Genomic DNA, 21,328 nt, shown 5'->3' on the forward strand with positions numbered 1-21,328 from the left:
CCGTCCGAAATTGCCTCTCATTCTTTCCATTAACCCTTCCTCAAATTCTGTTTACGCAGTTTTCTTTGCCAAACAATACCTAGTTTCATTTGTTTGCCCTACATAGTTTTACCCTTACAATGAACAGTATGAATTCATTCACTGATCTCTTTGTGAAAAACTCGCTCCGCTTCAAAATTATTAAATTCTACAAACATGTGTTTTTATTAGAAGTAACTGCGCAAATCTTATTTGTAGGTAGTAAGTAGGAATTATTACCTTTCTTTATAGATCTGTTACAGTTACGTCCTGGAAATGATAGATAACAAGTTACGATATCAACAACTAACGCATATTAAGTAACATCACCGTTCGTTTTAGGAATAATAAGTAACAGTTCCAAGTAATATAACATTATATTACTGAGGATAACATGTCTATACCTTTTTGTATACCGAATGAAAATCGAAACCAAAGAGAAAATGCTATATACAAACAAATTTTAATTAACAGTTCCAGTTAAATTGTACAAATATAATATTATTCAATTTATAAACTCATTTGTAAACAATCCTTTTATTATTATTTAAACAGGCTTAGGTATCATCAGGAGTTTTAGAAAATATTCATAAACTCGTTTAATATGACTTTTTACGAGATTGAAAATTAAAAAAACAACCCTAAAAACTTGCAGGTCTATATAAACAACGCAGTGGTGTTGCTAAGCTGGTCAACCTCCCTTGACATCGTATATTTATTGCCCGACCTAGTGTGATTCCCTGCCGGCCATTCTACACCACGCCACCTGTTATCTAAATGGCTTAGCCCATTACCGCTCTTGAATCTACATTGTATCTACTTACAAAATATCTTTCCAAAACTCGTTTGAGTGTTTTTGATCAATATGTTGTATCGTATTATAAAATTCACTTAGTAAATATAATCCCAATAAATGTCCGCAAGCAACGTGTTATAAAAATAATCGTTTGCAAATAATTAGTTCAGCTGTTCAAATGCAAGCAAACTATGTTATATATATTTATAAATTTTTTTTAGTGTACCCTGAATGATATGATTAAGTGCTAATAATTAGTTGGCTTTGTTATGAACGTTTCATGAAAGATATCGAAATAAAAATAGCATTGCGTAAACAATACATTGCACTTTTATATTTGACACCTCTCTGTGTGACTGATGTACATTAAAAATTAACCTTTTATACCTCTAAGAATTTATCAAAGACAATATATATTCATTGGTGAAAAGCCTGATATATGAACCTCATAAATATCATAAGATTATAGTTATTAAATAAATATAACAGTTTGTGATGTACAATATTCTGTCTTGTTTTGGTGACTGAATAGCAAAATGAAAACAATGTGTGTAAACAGACATCGGTCATAAAAATGTTTATCCTGGTGCTGGGAATATTTAAAAACAAACATATATTATCTATTAAATATAAGTTTTACCGAATGTAAAACTATTGGTAAGACAATAAATATGGACTAATGGAACCCTAACTTAGAGAAGGTGAACTTAGAATAGCAATATTTCTGTTCTATGAATTATTTCACTCCTTAAGAATTTTTTTAAAAGATAAATCTTTTATATTCTGTTATTTTTATAATAGATTTTAAATTTTTAATAGGTGTCTTACAGAAATAAACGACGTAAGGTTTTAGATTATTAATCGTTTCCAAAGTTCATTGTTTAAACAGACAACATGCCTCAAGAAGTTTACAGAACTAGACGGTTGTTCCAGAACTAATTCCAAGAGTCGTTGATGTGCAATCAGCCATGAATCATCAGCCTTGACTTCTGTGTTACTCTTTATTTTCACCGGTAGATATTTTACAACAAACGGATAACGATACTTTGTACAACCTAACTCGGATTATAATTTTATCCATATGTAGACTAGATAGTTTCTATCCAATTATGATTTACAAACCTCAATCTGCAAATTTATGTTTTAATAAAATATATGACAATTCATTTTTTTTTATTACAGAATAGCTTTTGTCTACTGAATTATAAATCCCTTTTCAAATTAAATAAATAATTCAATTGTTAAGATCCCAGTGTATTTTCTTGTTGCCTTTAGGATTTGTGTTGCCACCGTAATTTTTACCAAAATAATCTAAAACAGTGTTGAATAATTTATTTGAGCCATAATTAGGTTTATCAATAAGCGCTTGCATTAAATTTACTAACTGTATGGTTTGAGTAAAAAAATGTTCGCTAAACTTTGATACATTACATAGGTCAGACCCGCAGACCTTTTAAGAAAGATTTTTCTGAATTTTTACTTTGAACCAAAACATGCAAAACAAAAATTCAAGTTTGCCAAAAATTTAGTATTTAACAATGAATGAAATTTAACTTAGTAGTCAAAACTAATCAACAGTAGTTCGACTTAAAAATTGTGGGCGTCAAGGTAAGTAACCTACGATTCCGGAGGCCTTAACATGAATAAATTAACAAATTTGTTACACTGTTAGTTACAGTAACACATCGACTAAGCCTTTACAACAACAATAACCTAAGTAACAATAAGCCTTTCTTTTACTAGGGCCCATTAATAAAAAAACCAATGAACAACGACAACCAAGTCAAATTTTAAGCCACCAAAATGACTTTTCTTTGGCCCGGACTGACTATCTTGTAATTACCAGGCCAGCATCATATCCACTCACCTACTAAGCTGTATTTTCTTTATATATCAACAATCTGGCCTCGTTCTCTGTTCAATACCGCACTAAACCTTGAATGTTGCGTTCTCTAAAATTGAGGATGAATACAAACAATGATAAATTTTTGCGAGTAAGTTATGATCATTCGTTATACGTAATGGTATTTTATAATGTATTATGGATTATGAGGCTACGATGCTATATTATTCCTTAGGGGATGATCAAATAACTGAGTAAATTGTTTTTATTCATACATAGATGATTAACAAATTCCACTCACGTGCATTTTCCATCTCCGGTTTGAAACACGTTTTGAGTGATGCTGTTCAGTTCAGTAAGCATTATGATTTCCTTTATGTTAAAATAAGCTTTAATTTTGTATAAATGCATAGTTCACTCTATTTGGACTTTTGTCAGTATTTTACTTTTAGTGTATTCTTAAGACAATAAATAATGAATTTAAACTGACTTTTAACAAATTAATATTTACTTATGATGTTAAAATATAATTGATTTGTGTCACTTTAGCTTAATTTTATTTTTTACATGTCTAGCACCGAACAGAAGAAAAAAAAAATTTACACTACTTCTTTGTAACTATTTAAATTTCTAAAACTAACAAAGAGGATGGCACACAGTATTTTTATTAAAATCTTTGTAGAACAGCGCACACTTATGTCAGTTTGAATAAAAATATAAAACAGAATCACCATTTGCGCAAAGAAAGAATATCAGACCATAGAACATAAAGTGAGTAAGATCATTTGCTTTACACGGACCATGTCTTGTATCAGGTCAGTATAAGAGGCAGCTTTACACTTGGAACTAAATGTTTACACGTTAGGTCTCACACACTTAACTATAAATGGTCTGAAGTATTCAGTAAAAATAATAATTAATAGTTCCACTTATGCACTAGGAAATTTTACAACTAGTTTCTAGTGCCTTCTAGCTTGTTGCTATAACAAAGTTTTTTTTGGTGTTGTTTGCAAATAACGACTACCTACGATTGTAATCATTGAAAACGCAAGAAATAACAGTAAATGGTGGTAACTGAGTTAAGTACCAAGTCGTGTATTTGGGACAAAGTGTTTGTTTGTTTGGTGACCAATGTTCAGCTAGCTTGTGTATGATCTATATAGATAGTGTATAGTAAATAATTGATAAATTTTGTTGTACATTTACGCAGCGAGTAGTCATCACAGGCGGCTACCTACTAAGTAAATACAGAAAGCTAAATATTGACTGTGCATTGAACTATTGTCAATAGAAATTCCCACTATTTCAAAGTTCTGTTTATACAGGAGGACGAAAAAGTCTAGAAACGGGTATATTTTTAACTAAATCCGTTAGAAAATTCAAACCTTTCACATAAGCTATATTATAAGTATGAAAACTACTTTTTGAAAGCATTACCGTTTTTGAGCTATATTATGTAGGTGCATAATCTGTAATGTAAGCATTTGGTAATAGTGTAGGTTTAAATATACGGTTTTCATAGCCAAAACAGTTTTGTTTTAGCCTAATGTTCAAGAAAGGCTCCTGTTTTAAATCATCAAAACGTCATCTAAGGTACTGAATTTTCTGATAAATTTACCTGCAACTACTTGCCACGATCACCTCTCTCGCTGCATGGTTATTATTAACACATTTTCACACAGGTTCTTAGTGTGCTTAAGAATGAGTGTTCATTTTTAAATACTCCGTGTCTTATAGCTTATCCATAAATTAAAATAAGGCATGTTTTTACAATCTTGTAAACACTCGGTTTGTCTCCATGCATAATGGTCTCATTGTAAATTAGACTATGTCACTAACTATGTAATAGCTGCCCGTAACAAGTGCTGTACTAAGTCACATGTAAAATAGATTTTTTACATGTTCCTAAAGGGTTACATATCAACGATCATTCGACTGAAATAAACTTACAGTAAGATTTTAGACCCCTTTGTTTTGAACATGAGTAATACTTTGTACCGGTACATATATGTTTGTTCTATTGGTACTAAAGGACGAATAAAAACCCTTTGTGGAATGCATAGTAGTGATTTGTTAGTAACCATCAGACATCCTGCAGTATCCTCCGTCTAGTTTGACGTCTAGCCAGTGTAAATAGTGAGTCAACCTAGTGTAGAGACCTGGCTTGCCAGGACTGCCGCACTTTACTCCAAAAGACACAATGCCTGTGTGGAAATACATGATAATGGGTTATGCTATATGAAAAAACCTGTCATAACTAAGGTTGTTTTAGTGAGTTGCAAGTCAGACTTCGTGAGAGAATAATTTAGCAAACCGTATTTCAAGGGCTCATAAACATGTATCAAGACAATATTAAATAAAATAAGTATTACTAGTTACCATAAATTTTCTTGTCCAAGCAAACATTTATGGACCACCAAATTTGATAAGTAACTCTAAAAAGCATTTCATTGCATTTACACATAATTTGGTTATTTAAATATAAACTTTTTAGTTCAATAGTACTAAAATAACTTTATAATATTGTATTTTTAATGGTACAACAGAGTATGCCTACCTATTTGGATTGTTATTTCATCATCCTTCTTTACGTACAGGGGTCCCCCGCTGTCTCCCTGTACATACAAATATTACATCATGTTGGTGTAAGTACAGTCAGAAGAATTGTAAAACCTTCGATAATTTTATAGGCCATACTTACTCCTGAAAGCTAATTATTGTAGTGTAAAACATTTATGTCATTTATGTTTCTTTCTAGTTTATTAAAGACATTTACTTCCTTCAGTTAGAAAGCATGGCTTAACAATTAAATTTTTTTTATAAAGTTCCGTTAGGACTAATTGACGGTTCTTATTTATTGTATTTACTAGCCTGGCAGGCATCCGAGCCCAGCTTGTAGGCACACAAGGCCACACTGTGCATATCAGTGACGTCACTCAGAGTTGGGCCAAGGCCAGACTTGTCACACTGTGTGGATGTCAGTAGTGACAACACTGTAACTCTAGGCATTCGTGAGGGATTGCCTCTATACTCAGTCTGTCCCCACCCTGCCACTGCAGCCGCCTTGTAATGGGATACATCTGGAAACCAGGTGTAGTAGATAGTTTAACATGTAGATATTAACTAAAATTGGACATGGAAACATTAATGGAATCACTTATGGTCATCATTTTGACGACTAGAAGATTCAGTCACTAGTTGTGGTCATCACAGATACCAACATCATCACTGGTTCATTGACCTCACCCTTCGCGGTTTCAAAAATATAATTTGTAGATGCATACTATTTGAAATGAACTGTATTTTTATAATTTATCTTATTTATTACTATTTTTATAATTAGGAAATGAAGTTTGTCCAAATTCACAACATGTAGAGTTCGTCACGTTATTTACTGTTTATTTCGGAACTAAAACAAAAAAAAAACATTTGTTATAGAATAACTTGAAATTTTACCAGCTCGTTTTCCAAAGGAGAGGATAGTCAAATCAATGACTGTTTTAACCGTCAAATTTTTGTATGGATCATATCATCTGTAAACGTAAATGGAGGTGTCTTTTGTGTAAAAGCTATCTGATGGCACTTACTGTTGAATCAATTTACATTACCTGCTGACGATAATGTCTTACATAAAAAACATGTACGTTATCTAGTTTTACATCATGCTAGTAGCTCAGTGACTAGAAAACCAAATAAAACTTGATGAGATTTTGTAACTAGTCTAAAATAAAATTGAACCATGCAATACACTTACCTATGTTAAAAGGTAAACAAATTGGTTTGATGAACTTGTTAAACTCAATTTTGTCAACCTTTAACAAAGCAATGTCGTTGAAGAGTATGTTTTCCTTCAAAATTTGAAAACTTTCGTGTGTTATCACTTCTTTGACATCGTATTCTTTCACATGATCGTCAGTATTCATGCGATCATGAACCCCGAGCAAAACCTTTAGTAAGTTTAGTTCACTGGAAGTCAAGTATCATTAGATTTAGAACAATGAACTAATACATGATCTATAAGATTTGGTTATTTTGAGTTAATTATATAATACTTTGTAAGGATTAGTCTTGAAATTGTAAATAATAATAGTTTTATCAATAATTTACCTCAAATAATTTATTCTGAACTGTACTGTATATCATGCTTTGTAAAATAAATTACAAAACAAATAAATATTTTTTTTTGTTTATTCTGTTTAAATATTTTTAAGTTATAGATTCTGAATTAAAGTTGTCGGAAATAAGAAAACAATGAAAATACCCTTAAGCATCTTAACATTTTTTCCTACAAGATGATTATTTCTAGTTAAGTTATATTTATAAAAAAATAATTATTTTAGATTCTATTTTGTTCCGATGTTGTTCTTCAGTAGCAAATAATGAAAATTTGGTAACTTAAAAACATAAGTTTATTACAATAAGTTCTTGAAACCTATAGATTATTTCAAAAGTTATAGTGCTTTATTCCAGACTTTATTTCTTGCATGTGACTTTGAAATTTTAGCTTATATTTACAACAGTGCAAAATAGGCGTTTGTAAGCAACTATAAAATATAGAACACGATTCTAAAAACATTACATTGCTTTAGAACCGGAACAAACAATTTGATTCAAAACTACTAATACAATATTAAAACTAAAGTAGTAGTTACAGTTTCCTGTCATTAGTTTTAAGGCCAATTCTTAATTCAATTCATAAATTATGGACTATTAAAAATTTGCAGGAGAAAATACTTAGGTTTCAACTGAAAATTTAACCTAGCTCTTTAAGGATTCTACTTTAACCCATTTTCAATACAATGCTAGTCAAATATTAACCATTTGTAATCTTATGTGTTATAACATTTGACTATTACTATGTGAATTCAAACCCATTACTAGACCCCCTGTAGGCAGTGAGCGGCAGTCAGCACATGGTTGGGTCCCACGACAGTCCCACCACAAGAGAAGACATCCACGTATGTTATCAGAGCCAGCGACGGATGCCCCATGGGCCGGAGTATGGAGCCACCTTTTATACGCGCAGCTAACTCATCCTCTAGTCCGCAAGCTGAAAACACAACACTGCAAGACATAGACATAAAAATTTTTTGCACAAAACATTTTATACATGTCATAATATTTAGGACAGGTGCATTGTCAACATTAAATTTAAGATTAAGTTGTGTAACATCTTCAAATAGGTAAAAAATCCTTGACAATAAGTAAATTATTTATTGTCTTGTTAAATTTTGTTTTGTTGAATGACTTGTAACATGGTGGAAGCACCAAGATGCATTGGTATATCATTAAAGCCATCTTATTGGAACTATACTTTATTAATACTTATAGTACATATGACATAATCTAGAGTATGGTTAAAACAGTTAAGGGATTATAAATCTTAACATGATTAACTAAAACATGGAGGTTTCTTATAGCTTTCTTTCTTTATATTTCTCGAATAAGATAGAAAAAAACGCAAAACCTTAAGAAATTCTTGTTAACCTATTAATAATCAGTTTACTTATATCTAACATAGCTAACCTATGTTTTATTTTATCTTTTTAAATTGCAATTACTCTGCTGTATGCTCTCCAGGTAATTTATATTTTATTTTTAAATTGTGGTCAAAATCTTCACACATGTATATATTTTTGTTTAAAATTCGCCAAAGCAATATAACCAAGATATGCGTTTTTCATTTACAGATCAATTCCAAAAATTAAAAACAATATTCATAGTTTTTTATACACAACTGTTTGGAATTTTTATTTATAAATATCCCTTCAATAACTCTTCTTATTGCTACTATTTTTTCATCCTGACAACTATTAAATAAGTAATCTAAGTAACGTATCATACACGACTTACTGCAGTTAGAAAGGCCCTCTTTGTAGCCAAGCTGTTGTGAAAACATATATGCACATTTAGTCATACAACTTGAGTTTTAAACCATACTACAACGTAACAAACATACAACAACTAAACGTAGTATCACTAACTAGCTAATAAATAAATTTTACGTTTACATGCAGAATTCACAATAATAAATTACCGAAAGTTTTATGAGGTGGGTGCTATTTATAGCAAACCATGAAAGTAAACTGTTTATTAATTTCCTTAACAACATCACCGTAAAAATCTTCTAGCCACAGATCTACAAATATTCAATTGGAACCTATATCTCAATAGGGAAGCATAAAGACGTTATCACAAAAAAAGTACATCAAGCTTAATGATTAAAACGCACGGTAAATTGCATCATTAAATTTGTTATGAAGATAATCTGTTTCGCCCTCGATTGTTTTAATTCATTCATACGATAAGCGTGTAGATATATCTGTGTCCTATAAAAGATTATTTGTAAACCTACAAAATATGTCAGACATACGTAATAAAATAATCATGATGATATTTTACGATTCAATAGTGTTTCCTGTTACTCTAAATTGTAGGTTTTTGCTTTTCTATGATTAATAGTCGCTTTGTTCTACTCGTATATCACAATCATACTTCGTTAATAAAGCCCTTTAGTTTATTTGCTAAAATTGCGTTTTTAACAACAAATGGATATTGAAGCTTATGTTTTTAGGAAAACTTTTTACTACTAGTGGTCCGGGATAACAATTACGAAATTAAAATGCTATGAGATCAACTGTGACTTTTAAAAGTAAAACATCGACTCCATCAATTAATACGCCTTACCAATTTTCTTAACTTTCAGTAGCTGCTCGGTAAAACGGAAAATTGTCGAGGTATTAAATTGTAATAATGAAATTGATCTGAGTCTTTTGAGGATATGTGGGAATTAATACTAAATTTTAGTCTTTTATCTTTTTCTATGTCCACAACAACTCAGCAAACATGGTTTTCTCGATTCAGATTTTCAATTTATAATCCTTAAAAATAAATGGGGTATGTTTACTACTTTTATTACAAACCAATATGTTCACTATTCTTTGTTAAATTAATTTTTAAAGGTAAACTTTTTTACTAACTTAATAAACTAAACCAATAAAATTATTAGACAATCACTATCATTACATAGTAGAAAAAAAATTCCTAAATAGCATTGTTTGGAATACCTCAACAAATTACGTAGAATATTATTATAGGTTGAAGTTTGTAAGTATAGTAGATAAAGATTATCCACACAACATATGATGCGTTTTAAAATAATCGAATACTAAACTATCCAAATATTGTTCAGTTGAAATTTTAATTGCATTGGTTTTAAAGTAAGGTAACTGTTGTTCTACTACCCTTAAAAATATAAATTTTTAATCAATACAACCAGATTTAAATATTTTTCCAAACAAAAAAATAATGTGTGGTTCAATAAAAATATTTGGCTGTTAGGTTTAAGAATATATTTTTAATTTAAATTTACATGAAAAGGCTTAGTATACATAGCCAGCAGTAATACCTACATAGAAAGTAGACATTTAATAGTCTAGTACCTATTGGGCTGATCAATTATTTATGTACGCAAAAGGATTTACTCAACATTAAAAAGTTTAACTAGCTTGAGTACTACTGAATTGCTTAAAAATCTAGTTACAAGTTTTACACTAAAATAACCCTTTGGAAAATGTTTTACTTATAATGTATTTCATATAGAAACATACAACCCTTTCAGTAAATATAAGAAGTTGACATTTAATTTTATATGTAGGCCTACTCAATGATAATGTTATAAATGTGATAAAATCCGTCAAAACTATCTAACATAAAGCTTTGTTGAAAAGCTAGATTTTTCTTGATATATTTTAAAGGTTTTACACACTTTTTCAAATGTTTTATCTAGTTCGTCTCCACCTAAAGGCTGTAAGAAACTAAATAAAACACACTTTTAGCACAAGCTTAGGAACAAACAATTATGCAACTACAGTTGAGTGTGTTTTGTCGAAGTTAAACCAAACAAACGTTGTTGGTATCAGGGGACTTGCTTGGTTCCAAATGTTCTATTGTTCCCTTCTTGCTTCAGGTATTACATATCAACTAATATTCCAGTTATGGGAAATTATAACATACGCCATTATACTTATGCGCATGAAATTTATACCTTTCTAAATAACATATACGCTTTTTTAAAATGCTTTTTATGCTTTTTTATGTTTTTTTTTTTTTTTTGTATAGGTGGTTAAAATCCTTAACGGACATCTGTTATAGTTTATTTAAGGAATAAAAACAAAATCCGTTGAATAAGTCCATTTTGTAATCATTCAAGAATATTAAGTTACCCATCGCAGAAAACCTGAGTAAATTATATTTTTCTGATGGGATTTCAGGTCGAATATTTTTTTAAACATGTCACATTTGTTCGCTATTTGTACGCCATTAGATTTACGAGTCCTTAGATTTTTGTTCTAAAAGGGTTTATTTGTAAAATGGTTATAGTCGCCTTAAGTATGAAATAAATAAATCTGCCAACATTTAATTAGAATATATCCATAAACTACAACAGTTCATTTCTTCTCTAAAAGAGTTTGTGTTTTATTTGCGTAAACAATTAATTGTAAAACAACGCTTAACTACGCACACAGGATACAATACAAAGGATAATATCTTAAAAATGATTGTAACTATAAGAAAAACTACTTTTTTTAGCTATATTTGACTAAATTTGGTTATTCTAAATAATACTGTGGATTTTGCAACTAACTAAATTTGCCAGAAACAACTCTTCTCTACATTTTTGAAACATAACATACAGGTAAATAAAAGGGGTTTGTATTAACATGTTCTAAGTGCTTATACTGTATGCCCAACACTTAAGATACTAATGTGTGATGCTACAGCAGAGACAGGGTAAAGCCCCAATCAAGTAGGTAAGCCACCAACCTCCGACAGGGGAAGCTACTATACTAAACACAATAGGATCAACCATATGTGGCACGAAGAGAGAGTAATGATGCAATTAGCAAATTGGTAATTCAAATCCAGGTTTTAATGTATGTATTCTTTCCATATTGTGTTTTCATTTCATAATAAATTTTCACTTAACACTAAACGATGAGTCTTTATTATAGTCAGAAGTAACAGTAGTCAAATTGAATTCCACGTCAATACAATAATTGTATAAGACTTTGTAAGTCTTTCAATAAAGTAACAAAATTGACTCGTTTTATCCAATACTATACAGACAGACAAACCTTACCTGTGGTTAATTTGATAAGAACTACCAAATAACGAAACATAACAATACACAAAATACTAAGACGCATTTTTGAATCTAGAAAAGTAGGCAATGATCAATGGCTAGATAAAGTAAAAAATCAAGCTTAATTTTATTGATTGAAACACCACTATAACTTTATTATAACATAACTTTTATATTTGACAGTAAATGCAAAAGTAGAAAAAAAGAAAATAAACAGTATCAGCATTCTGACACATACTTTCTCCCATAAGTTTGTCAACAACCCCATGTGTAAGCGGTGACAGTAAATATACGGAAATGGGATTTGTATAATTTTCTACAGAATTTAAAGGACTATAACATACTAAATTTTTATCAAAATAGTTTGAGCCAATTTTGGGAAAATCTGATTTTCCGTTATTTTATGGGGGTTTTGTGGGAAAATAACATAATCTACAATAACTTTTGAACCGTAATTTTTACAGAAATGGGATCTGTACTATTTTGTTCAGAATATAAAGGACTATAACATACTAAATTTTTATCAAAATCGTTCGGGCCATTTTTGAGAAAATCTGATTTTTCCGGTTTTTTATGGGTTTTTATTGGAAAATCCCCATTAAAAATCAAAATTTCAAAAACATGAAAAAAACGCCTGGAGATACCATGGATGGACCTACATACCAAATTTCATCGAAATCGAACCACAGGTGTAGTCCCTAGCTCTGTACACATCCAGACACACACACACACACACACACACACACACACACACACAAACATCACTTCGAAAACCACTTTTTTGGGTCCAGGGGGACCCAAAACGAATATATCCACTCAAAACTCAAACTCGAAAATTTTGACGAAAACAATACTTTCTCCATATACTATGGTATAGGGGGAGAAAGTAAAAGAAAACACTTCGGTTATGTTTATGTTAAAGGCTCCAAAACTTTAAGTACACATTTAAGGAAAGAATTTCGATTAAACTGTATAATTTCAATAAACTATCACACAAGCAAAGAATAATGAGTGCTTACAATCAGCCTCCAAGTTGAAAATAGGACCTATATTGCTTTAGAAGGGTTTGATGGGTTTTCATGTAAAATGCATGTCCCACAGTTGCTGTTTCGTTGATTAACGGTTATTGATACTTATACTTAATTGATTTTGTTTGCCTTTCCTTAACCTCTCTTGTAAAAATAATTATTTCATGGATGTTTGTGTTATTATTAGATTAATAAACTTTTAACTAATGTTAAAATTGGTTATTAATTTATTCTCACTTTATTTTTTTATCTTACCTTAGTTTAACATTTGTAGAAAATGTACTAACAAATAAGTCCTAAATATTTTATAAGTTAAAACCTAATTTACGCATCGATTCACCAATAGTTGATTAGTAATTAAAACTGCAAATGCTAGTAGAGGAAACAAAACCTGTTTGTAACCAACTCTACACTATTTTTTTTTTACTGAAGTGTATATTACTGTTTTAAATAACAGAGATATTGTATTGATGCCTTAAAAAATTAAATAATTAAATTATTTTAATCGAGTGCTGTAATTACGTTTTTAAATTCGCCTCTTTTATTATAGTAATCTGAATAATAAAGCAGGACATTTTTGAGAATAAATAAATAAATTTAAAAGACATGTGACATTCAAGAGGTTACATAAGAGAAAAAACAAAGATGTGGATACATCTTGATTGGAATAACAAAAATAAACTACCAAATCACTATTATTACCGCATTCCATCTTCACAAATTCTCTGTTTGTTTATTTGGTATGGTTACTGTGAATTAATACTAGACTTTTACAGGAATATTAATACTAAGTGCATTAGTAAATAAATGTATATTTATATCATTTTTACCAAAGAATAAGTCATAATGTGTAGTAATTTTATTTTATTCAATTTAAAACGCAGAAAAGTTTGACGTTTCATCATTTAGTATTGTTTGTCATTTAATAATACTTCCAGTTTGATATAGTGTATACAAGGTGTTTCCTAATTGTCCGGACTTATTTTGTGAACTTGGGCTAAGACAAACATAAAATTCCATATAAGTATGGGTCTAAAATGCCTGGATTTCTGTTTGTCTGTCTGTTTGTGATTCTTAAGAATTATTTTATATCTTGGGCATTTACATTTGGCTACGCAATTTAATAGGACTACCATACTGATCTGTAAAATAACAAATTATAAACAATATGGTCCTATTAAATTGCGTACTGAATGTAGAAGAAAACTGATAGCTCGGTTGTTTGTCATCCGATTTTAACAAAAAAGGTCTCATTTGATTTGAATTTAAATTCTCTATTTTTTTATCCGAAAAACTATTTTCTTAATATTTACGGTTCTCATGAAATTTGGCATTAAAGGTTTAAAGGGCCGCCATATTTAAACGGCTTGATAAATTGGTACGGAACTTTGTAAACTCTTTTTACGTACTAAAATACACATGTATACCAATTTTTAAATGTATATCTTGAAAAATGCCCAAGATATGAAATAGTTCTTGAAAATCACAAACAGACCGACAAACATAAAGCTATGCATTTTAGAACCATTATGGCATTTTATGTTTTTCTTGGCCCAATGAACAAGTCCACAAAATATGTCCAGACAATTATTTGGAAACACCATGTATGTGTTATATTTTTAGATATAGTAATGATATTATAAATTAAGTAGAATCACATTACACAGAAGACTATCAATATCACTATCAGCAAGCTCTATATAAATATAAAAGAAATCCTGTCTATCATCACAAAGGAATTTTCAATTTAACAACTACAAAGTCGGTTCGCAAGACATGATAATTAAAAGTGATAATAAATAAGAATTACTAAATGTAAATCAATATTAGTTAACAATCTACAGTTTTCATAAATAATAATATGAATTAATTATATTAATTAGTTAAGTTACGTTTTATCTTCATTTTAAAGTGACATCGTTACATTTAAAAAAGCTATCCAGTATAAATGTAATAATAGGCCTACTTACATTTTCAGGACTGTCGCAATTTCCTAGTCTACGGTAAAGTCGATGGTTAAGTGGAGTATTAAGTTAAAGTTGTGTTGGTGGTTCTACATTACCAAGATTAAACATCCTAATCTCGTTTTATAATCTTAACCTACGGTTAACTCAGACATTTTCATATTTAAATAAAAAAATATATAAAAGTAAAAAACGTAGCACTAAAATTGCAAACCGAATTAGTCTGAAGAAGCTAATATATTGCTAAATATATCTATAAAAAGATATTATATAGTAATTTTTCATACATATTTTATTCACATTTACTCACTTTCGTAAACCATTAAATCAAATTAAGAAAATTATTATTCTTTATATAATGTGATTTCCTTTTAGAGGAGCAGAAAAAAGTAATTTTTAATTTTGTTCAATTTTTAATTACTATCCGTTTTCTATGTACCCCTTTATGTACAAGAAACAAAAATTTAGAGAAAAGGTACGAATTATATTTCTATCGCTGCTGAATTAAAAAAGGCCACAAATAAAAATAAATGGTTAAGGTTAAAGTTAATTTTGTTTATAGTAACATTTATTTATACTAAATATTCCAATTTTATTCATCCAAATGACTGTTGAGGCTTGAACCCAGTTAGTATTGATTACTATACCAATCTATTGATGAATCGTGAACTTGATTATCAATGTTAATCCTCGTATCATGTGTATTTACGTTGTATCTGACAAGTATAATATGTTAACAGATAAAGAGTGAGTGAAACCCATAAAATATGAACAATGCATATATGAGTGAAATGTGTTTATTTCCACATAATATATACAAAAAACTAAAAGAATTTTGTAAATACAGAATATACCAACAAAATATAAACTAAGACTAAGAATAAAAAAGAACATCAATTTCTGTATACATTAATTAAATTGATTTTATGAAATACAGCAGACATAGGCAAGTGCTACATGTGCGTCTGCTGGGTTGCTGTTTAAAAAAGATTAATCACTTTATAAAGGGTAGACGGTTGCTTAAAAATATTAGTTTAGGGAAAGAGATTTGTGAATTCACTAAAAATAGAATTAGAACGAGAATGAATATAGTTTTGAACAGGTGGGGACAAGAACCAATGGATTATATGCTCTTCTAAAAGCATGTCCAGAAGTTGCTCATTGCTCAAACGGCTAGTAATCATCTTTTTGTGAAGCGTCACTTTAAACATCCGGATACAATCAGGATATAAACTAAATAACCAATAAAATAATAATGCTTATTAAGTAATTATTGAATTAAGAAACCTTTATAATGAAAATCGTTACAAAAATTATAAATTAATTTTGATTAATCTAGTTGTAAGGTTTTAAAGATGTCATAAACAAATTTGTTATCCATCAGTTTTTAATTTTATAATCTTAATGTCCTGACCCCTTAATAACAGTTAACTGCACGTTAAAAATTACTTAACAAATAAACTTTACACCAATTAGTGTTGATATTTTATTTATCAATACAATCTAGTAATCAATATAATTAATTAATTAATGCAAACCAATGGTATAGCAGTCCACCATGAAAACACGAGGGTTAAGTTGTAACCGGGCGAAGGCATTAACGCCAAATGTATGCGATTACAAGTTGCCAATAAGCCGTTTGTCATTGATTGTCAACATGTGTGGGCAGTAATGCAATTTGCATGATCAACAAAATCAATCGCACCAACATCAAACTCAAAATATGTTTGATAGTTAGTTAGTTACTAGTAAATGTGATTTAATTACTTTTTACGTAAATATCATAACTCGTCCGGGTAATTACTACGTTAGGTAAGAAAGGTAATATGACCCATGAAACATAGTTTATATATATATATATATACTAGCTGACCCGGCGAACTTCGTATCGCCTAAGTTATAGGTTTCTTAGGGGAAAGACCGATGGAAAGAAAGTACCGTTACGTTTAATTTTCAAGATGATCTCGTTCGCATCGCTCAATCACGTCCTGGTTGAAGTTCGTTCGCTACGCTCACTCACCTTTAGGTTGAAGTTCGTTCGCTACGCTCACTCACCTTTAGGTTGGAGCTCGTTCGCTGCGCTCACTTGCCTTCAGGTTAGCTCGTTCGCTACGCTCACTCGCCTCCAGGTTGAAGTTCGTTCGCTACGCTCACTCACCTTTTGGTTGCAAATTAGCTGTTGTCATAAATGTAAAAGAAATAATAGTGCTGCACCCTGTTGGTAATCCTTGTAACTTTAATGCTATTGAACATCATAGAACAGAACCAACTTGTTTAATTGAAACACCTGTTAAGATTCATTAATTCCATTTCTCATAAGGTTAACATAGGAAACTCCAGAGCCACTGGGGCGGAGCCCTTTTAAGAATTTCGAAACGGGAAATAGTTTACGTCCGATTCGCATACCTACAGAATTTACACACCAAATTTCATAACGATCGGTGAAGTCGTTCCGGAGGAGTTTGCAGACAAACACTGTGACACGAGAATTTTATATATTAGATATATATATATATATATATTGCATGTTAAAATAAAGGGTCCTTTATTTGCAAACATTTGCTACTGCATGCTGGAAAAATATTGGGTGCGGGGAACGACAGAGGCGGCATGCATTTGATTTAAGAACCTTATTTCCATATGACATATTTTAAAAATGTATTTAGTTATCGAGTCTAAACTGCATATTCTGTAAACCCTGGCTCTGCACTATCAGGGCTACTTAATATCATTTATGTTTGTTTTATTGAACAAAACTTCAAGAGCTTCGTTGAAAAAAAGAAAAATAGCTACGTCTTTCTTTTCTATCACATTAAAAAGTTAGATATAGGCTATATTTTTAAATATGTATGATCAAGTTTTGGCTAAGAAAGGTTTTATTTTAAATTAAAATGTATTTTTTCATTAGAAACAAATGTATTCTTTTAAGATATTGCGAAGTTCTTTGCATTTCTTTGAATGATATATTTTGTAACTTCCCGTTAAGTTAGCAACTGTGCTATGCTCTCAGTATGTTCAAGGAACAGATATTTATCAAGGACCTTGAATGGCTGTGCTAGGAATAATTCTTTTTATAAATTACACCAATACGCAATCAGGCTTGAAGAGATAAATGCCTTGAGGTTTTATATTATTATAACTCAAATTACACTCAATATTAGGTTGTCCGTTAAATAGGCATTTTTGTATTTTTGTCCCGTAACTAAATTGGCTATTTCTTAAATACCTTTCTGCTATCCAAAAAGGAAGGGTGTACTTTTTTTTAGGGGTTTTTATGAGTTGGTTGTTTTGATGTATACAGATAAATTAAATTCGTACACAAGCAATGCAGTTATCTGCTTTATGTATACGTCTATAACACCAACTTAACTTTTGTTGATTCTAAACATCTAATTTAGTACATTTATAATTACAAATATCGATATCCTTTCTCTCAACGAGAAATTATTTCACATTCAAAAATTTTGGATGGTTGATGTCTGTCAAGTAGTTTTGTCTACCGAGAGTGAGTGCTTGGTTTCTCTGTGATGGCCAGCAGTACGGTAGACCAACTCCATCGAAAGGCAGGATAGTCCTGTCTTAACAATGAAGGGATTAAATGGAGCTGGCCTAAATACCTCAATCCTTCATCCGTTATACATCCCCTCTATTGCATTATATTGTACTCATCATTCTTATCTCAAAGTTAAGCAGTAAGTGTTTCACAATAAGCAATGAATAATTATTGTATAACAACGTTTGCTGTATGAATACAATGGTGAATGTAATCAGTTTAGTTAACGATTAACCGTAGCTAGAGAAATTTAAAGATCCAACCCAAAGAGAATAATACTATTTTAAAATAATATAAATAGTTATTAAAATTTATTATTTATATTGAGTTTTTCTCATATAAACATTAAAGATGCACACATAGATAAAAGTATGAATTGAATAAATAAATATACCCTTAAGTTGAGTTATGATCTTTTGAACATATTGCGTCTGGGCTATTTACAGGGCTATACTAGGTTTACAAGAAAAACTGAGACTATGTAGTGGAGGACTCAATGCCATATTGAACTGGTTTGCCATCTGAAAATATCGTGACTTAGTTGTCTGGGTAAACCTATATTACCCTGTAGGTTTTCAAAATTATGACCAAAATGATTGGCTGGTATGAATTTCACTGTATATTATGATAAATGCCTACTTTGAAAGCCACTAATAAATGTTTAAATTCTAAAAAGCTGTTGAACACATTTTTTTTCCTAAGATGCTAGGCACGAGCCTAGGATTGTTTTCCACATTGCTTCAGACTAGACCTAGGGATTGCGGCATTATCACTTAGATGAAATCCATTGGTGATTTGGCGGGATTTAAACCCGGCCCCCTATTGAACACAATAATATTATTTTTAAATTATTTATCAGTCTAGTACCTACATGTATAAGTTAAAATATTTTACACACAGCTCTCAATGTTTGGGTCAAATATTAAAGTAAATTTATATTTAACCTTTGTATTTATTATAAACTCTAAATAAGGAAAATTAATAAGAAGTGCCGTGTATACAAGCATTGAATCTTCCAAGAATTCTAAACTATGTTAGATGTGGAGATGGATAAACAAAATTAGCATCAATGTGAGTGGGAGATTCATCTCAGACTGAATTTAATATTGCGACTTAACCTTTGAGTTTGATATTCGCAAACTTACACTTATTTCATAAAGGGCCATTCAATAATTAAAATATTTAAAAACATATAAAATATATAATAATATCCATGAGGGAAGTAACGAAACAACAATGTTTGTTGAAATAGTTAAAGGAATACTATTTTGATTAGAGTTTTATTATAGGGCTAACTTCTTCTGTAGTTGTCTCATTTAGGCAATATTACTTTGCGAAAAAGGTTTAAAAACTAAAATAATAATCAGGAATACGAGAGAAACAATTCGAGGCTTGGTAGCCATTGGATGTAATATGACACAGATTTAAAAAAATGAAATCCAGGAAAATATTGTATAGGTAAAGCTTTGGTATATAAGATTTGGTACAATATCACAAAGATTTGGTTAATAAATGGACAAGCAGTTCTTACTTTAGCCTGTCCCTGTATATTTATCAATAGTGACAATGTTCCCTCTGTCATGGCATGTTTATTATTGTTATTTTGGTTTTTAACTACCTTGGCATTAATAACCTAACTTTCATACAATGAGTTCAACTATACATAAAAATAAATAGCATCCAATTATATTACATATTTAGATTGTATAGAAACAATAATTTTGTATTTTTGCTGGATGTAGTTAAATGTATTTTAAATTAAATGTACTTGATCTATTATTACTAATTTTTACATAGCTAGAGAATATGGCATAGTTTGCACTCCAATAATGTTTAACTGTACAATAGATTTATAACTCATATTGGTGTGTTTTAAATCATTATAGAATGTGAACGCAGGGCAGCAATTCATTCAGGGCCACCAAAGAGATAGTGTAATATGCTGAGATATACTTATGAGTTTAATTCATTTTATAAAACACAATTCACTGTTATGCACAAAAACTGGCAATAATTTATTTATTATTTTGGGTAATGGACATTTGGGTACCAAGCACATACTGACAATAATCAGGAGATAAAACGTTAGAAGCTAAATAAATTATCATCTTCGAACCTGACTCCTGTGTTAGTTATTCTTCAATGGAATTTTCAAAGCAAACTTACTTTATTATTTCAAGTTTAAATATATATCTGAATCATAGTTAGTTTAATGTGGCGTCAAAGGTATAAGTTGAATATATCTTTTTTTGCTCACATGAAAGATGTTTTTATTCTCCTTTAAATTAAAACGCTACCAATATATATATATATAACTTGGACATTGCTTTAACTTTGAGAGCAAAAACATTAATTTATGTATTAAGTATACGGATAGAAGGTTGAAACATTTGAAATATAATTTCTTTTGAAAATCCCTTGCTCCATTTTATACGATTGCTGAACAGATGAACTTGGTATTCAGAAAAAATCACTGACTGGAACGTTATGACAATTTTTTAAGCGTGAAAGTTATTTATAAAATTGAAGTGTTAGACACATACGTGGTTACCTGAAACTTATTTATATAAAAAACAACTCAGATAGTTTGTTATTCTGTCTCACACTCTTCTTTCTAAAAGTAAAATCAAGTCAAGTTCGATTAAATGATTCCTTAATTTATATTCCCTGATAAAATTTGCTGTTTGTTTTCAGATTATAATTGAATTCGGAAAATATAAATGATCAATACGGCTAAAAAACGCAAAAATTTGGGAATATAAATGAAAACACTGTAAAGAATTAAGCTTTATAGGGAAAATAAATAATGCAAATAAAAATAAATAACAATACATAAATATAAACATAATACACAGATCTGGAATATACCTTTTATTAATTATTAACTTAACATATTTTGGATCTTTAGTATAATGTTAGGATTTGTACGTAAATATGTCCGCTAAAGCAATGAAATAGGTTGCATTAAGGTTGCAAAGAGT

General features: G+C 30.1%; 1 protein-coding gene across 2 annotated transcripts; it reads right to left on the reverse strand.

Annotated features, from left to right (window-relative positions):
* Positions 1–4,720: 4,720 nt before the first annotated feature.
* On the reverse strand, positions 4,721–8,833 carry LOC128991078 (chymotrypsin-1-like). 2 transcript variants are annotated; one of them, XM_054413805.1, is made up of 7 exons: positions 8,695–8,833; positions 8,511–8,541; positions 7,536–7,707; positions 6,412–6,623; positions 5,529–5,737; positions 5,215–5,272; positions 4,721–4,861 (listed from the first exon to the last, which is right to left on the reverse strand). In XM_054413805.1, the coding sequence occupies exons 1-7, from the start codon at positions 8,767–8,769 to the stop codon at positions 4,731–4,733; spliced, it is 888 nt and encodes a 295-aa protein (XP_054269780.1). In that variant the 5' UTR covers positions 8,770–8,833; the 3' UTR covers positions 4,721–4,730. The 2 variants fall into 2 exon arrangements, with proteins under 2 accessions (XP_054269780.1, XP_054269781.1); XM_054413806.1 differs by lacking the exon at positions 8,695–8,833 and having other exon boundaries at positions 7,536–7,721; positions 8,511–8,543.
* Between the last annotated feature and the right edge of the window lie 12,495 nt (positions 8,834–21,328).

This window comes from Macrosteles quadrilineatus, unplaced genomic scaffold, assembly GCF_028750875.1.
Source record: "Macrosteles quadrilineatus isolate MER2022 unplaced genomic scaffold, UCM_ALF_1.0 Scaffold_3__2_contigs__length_128488019, whole genome shotgun sequence".
NCBI classification, from domain to species: domain Eukaryota; kingdom Metazoa; phylum Arthropoda; class Insecta; order Hemiptera; family Cicadellidae; genus Macrosteles; species Macrosteles quadrilineatus.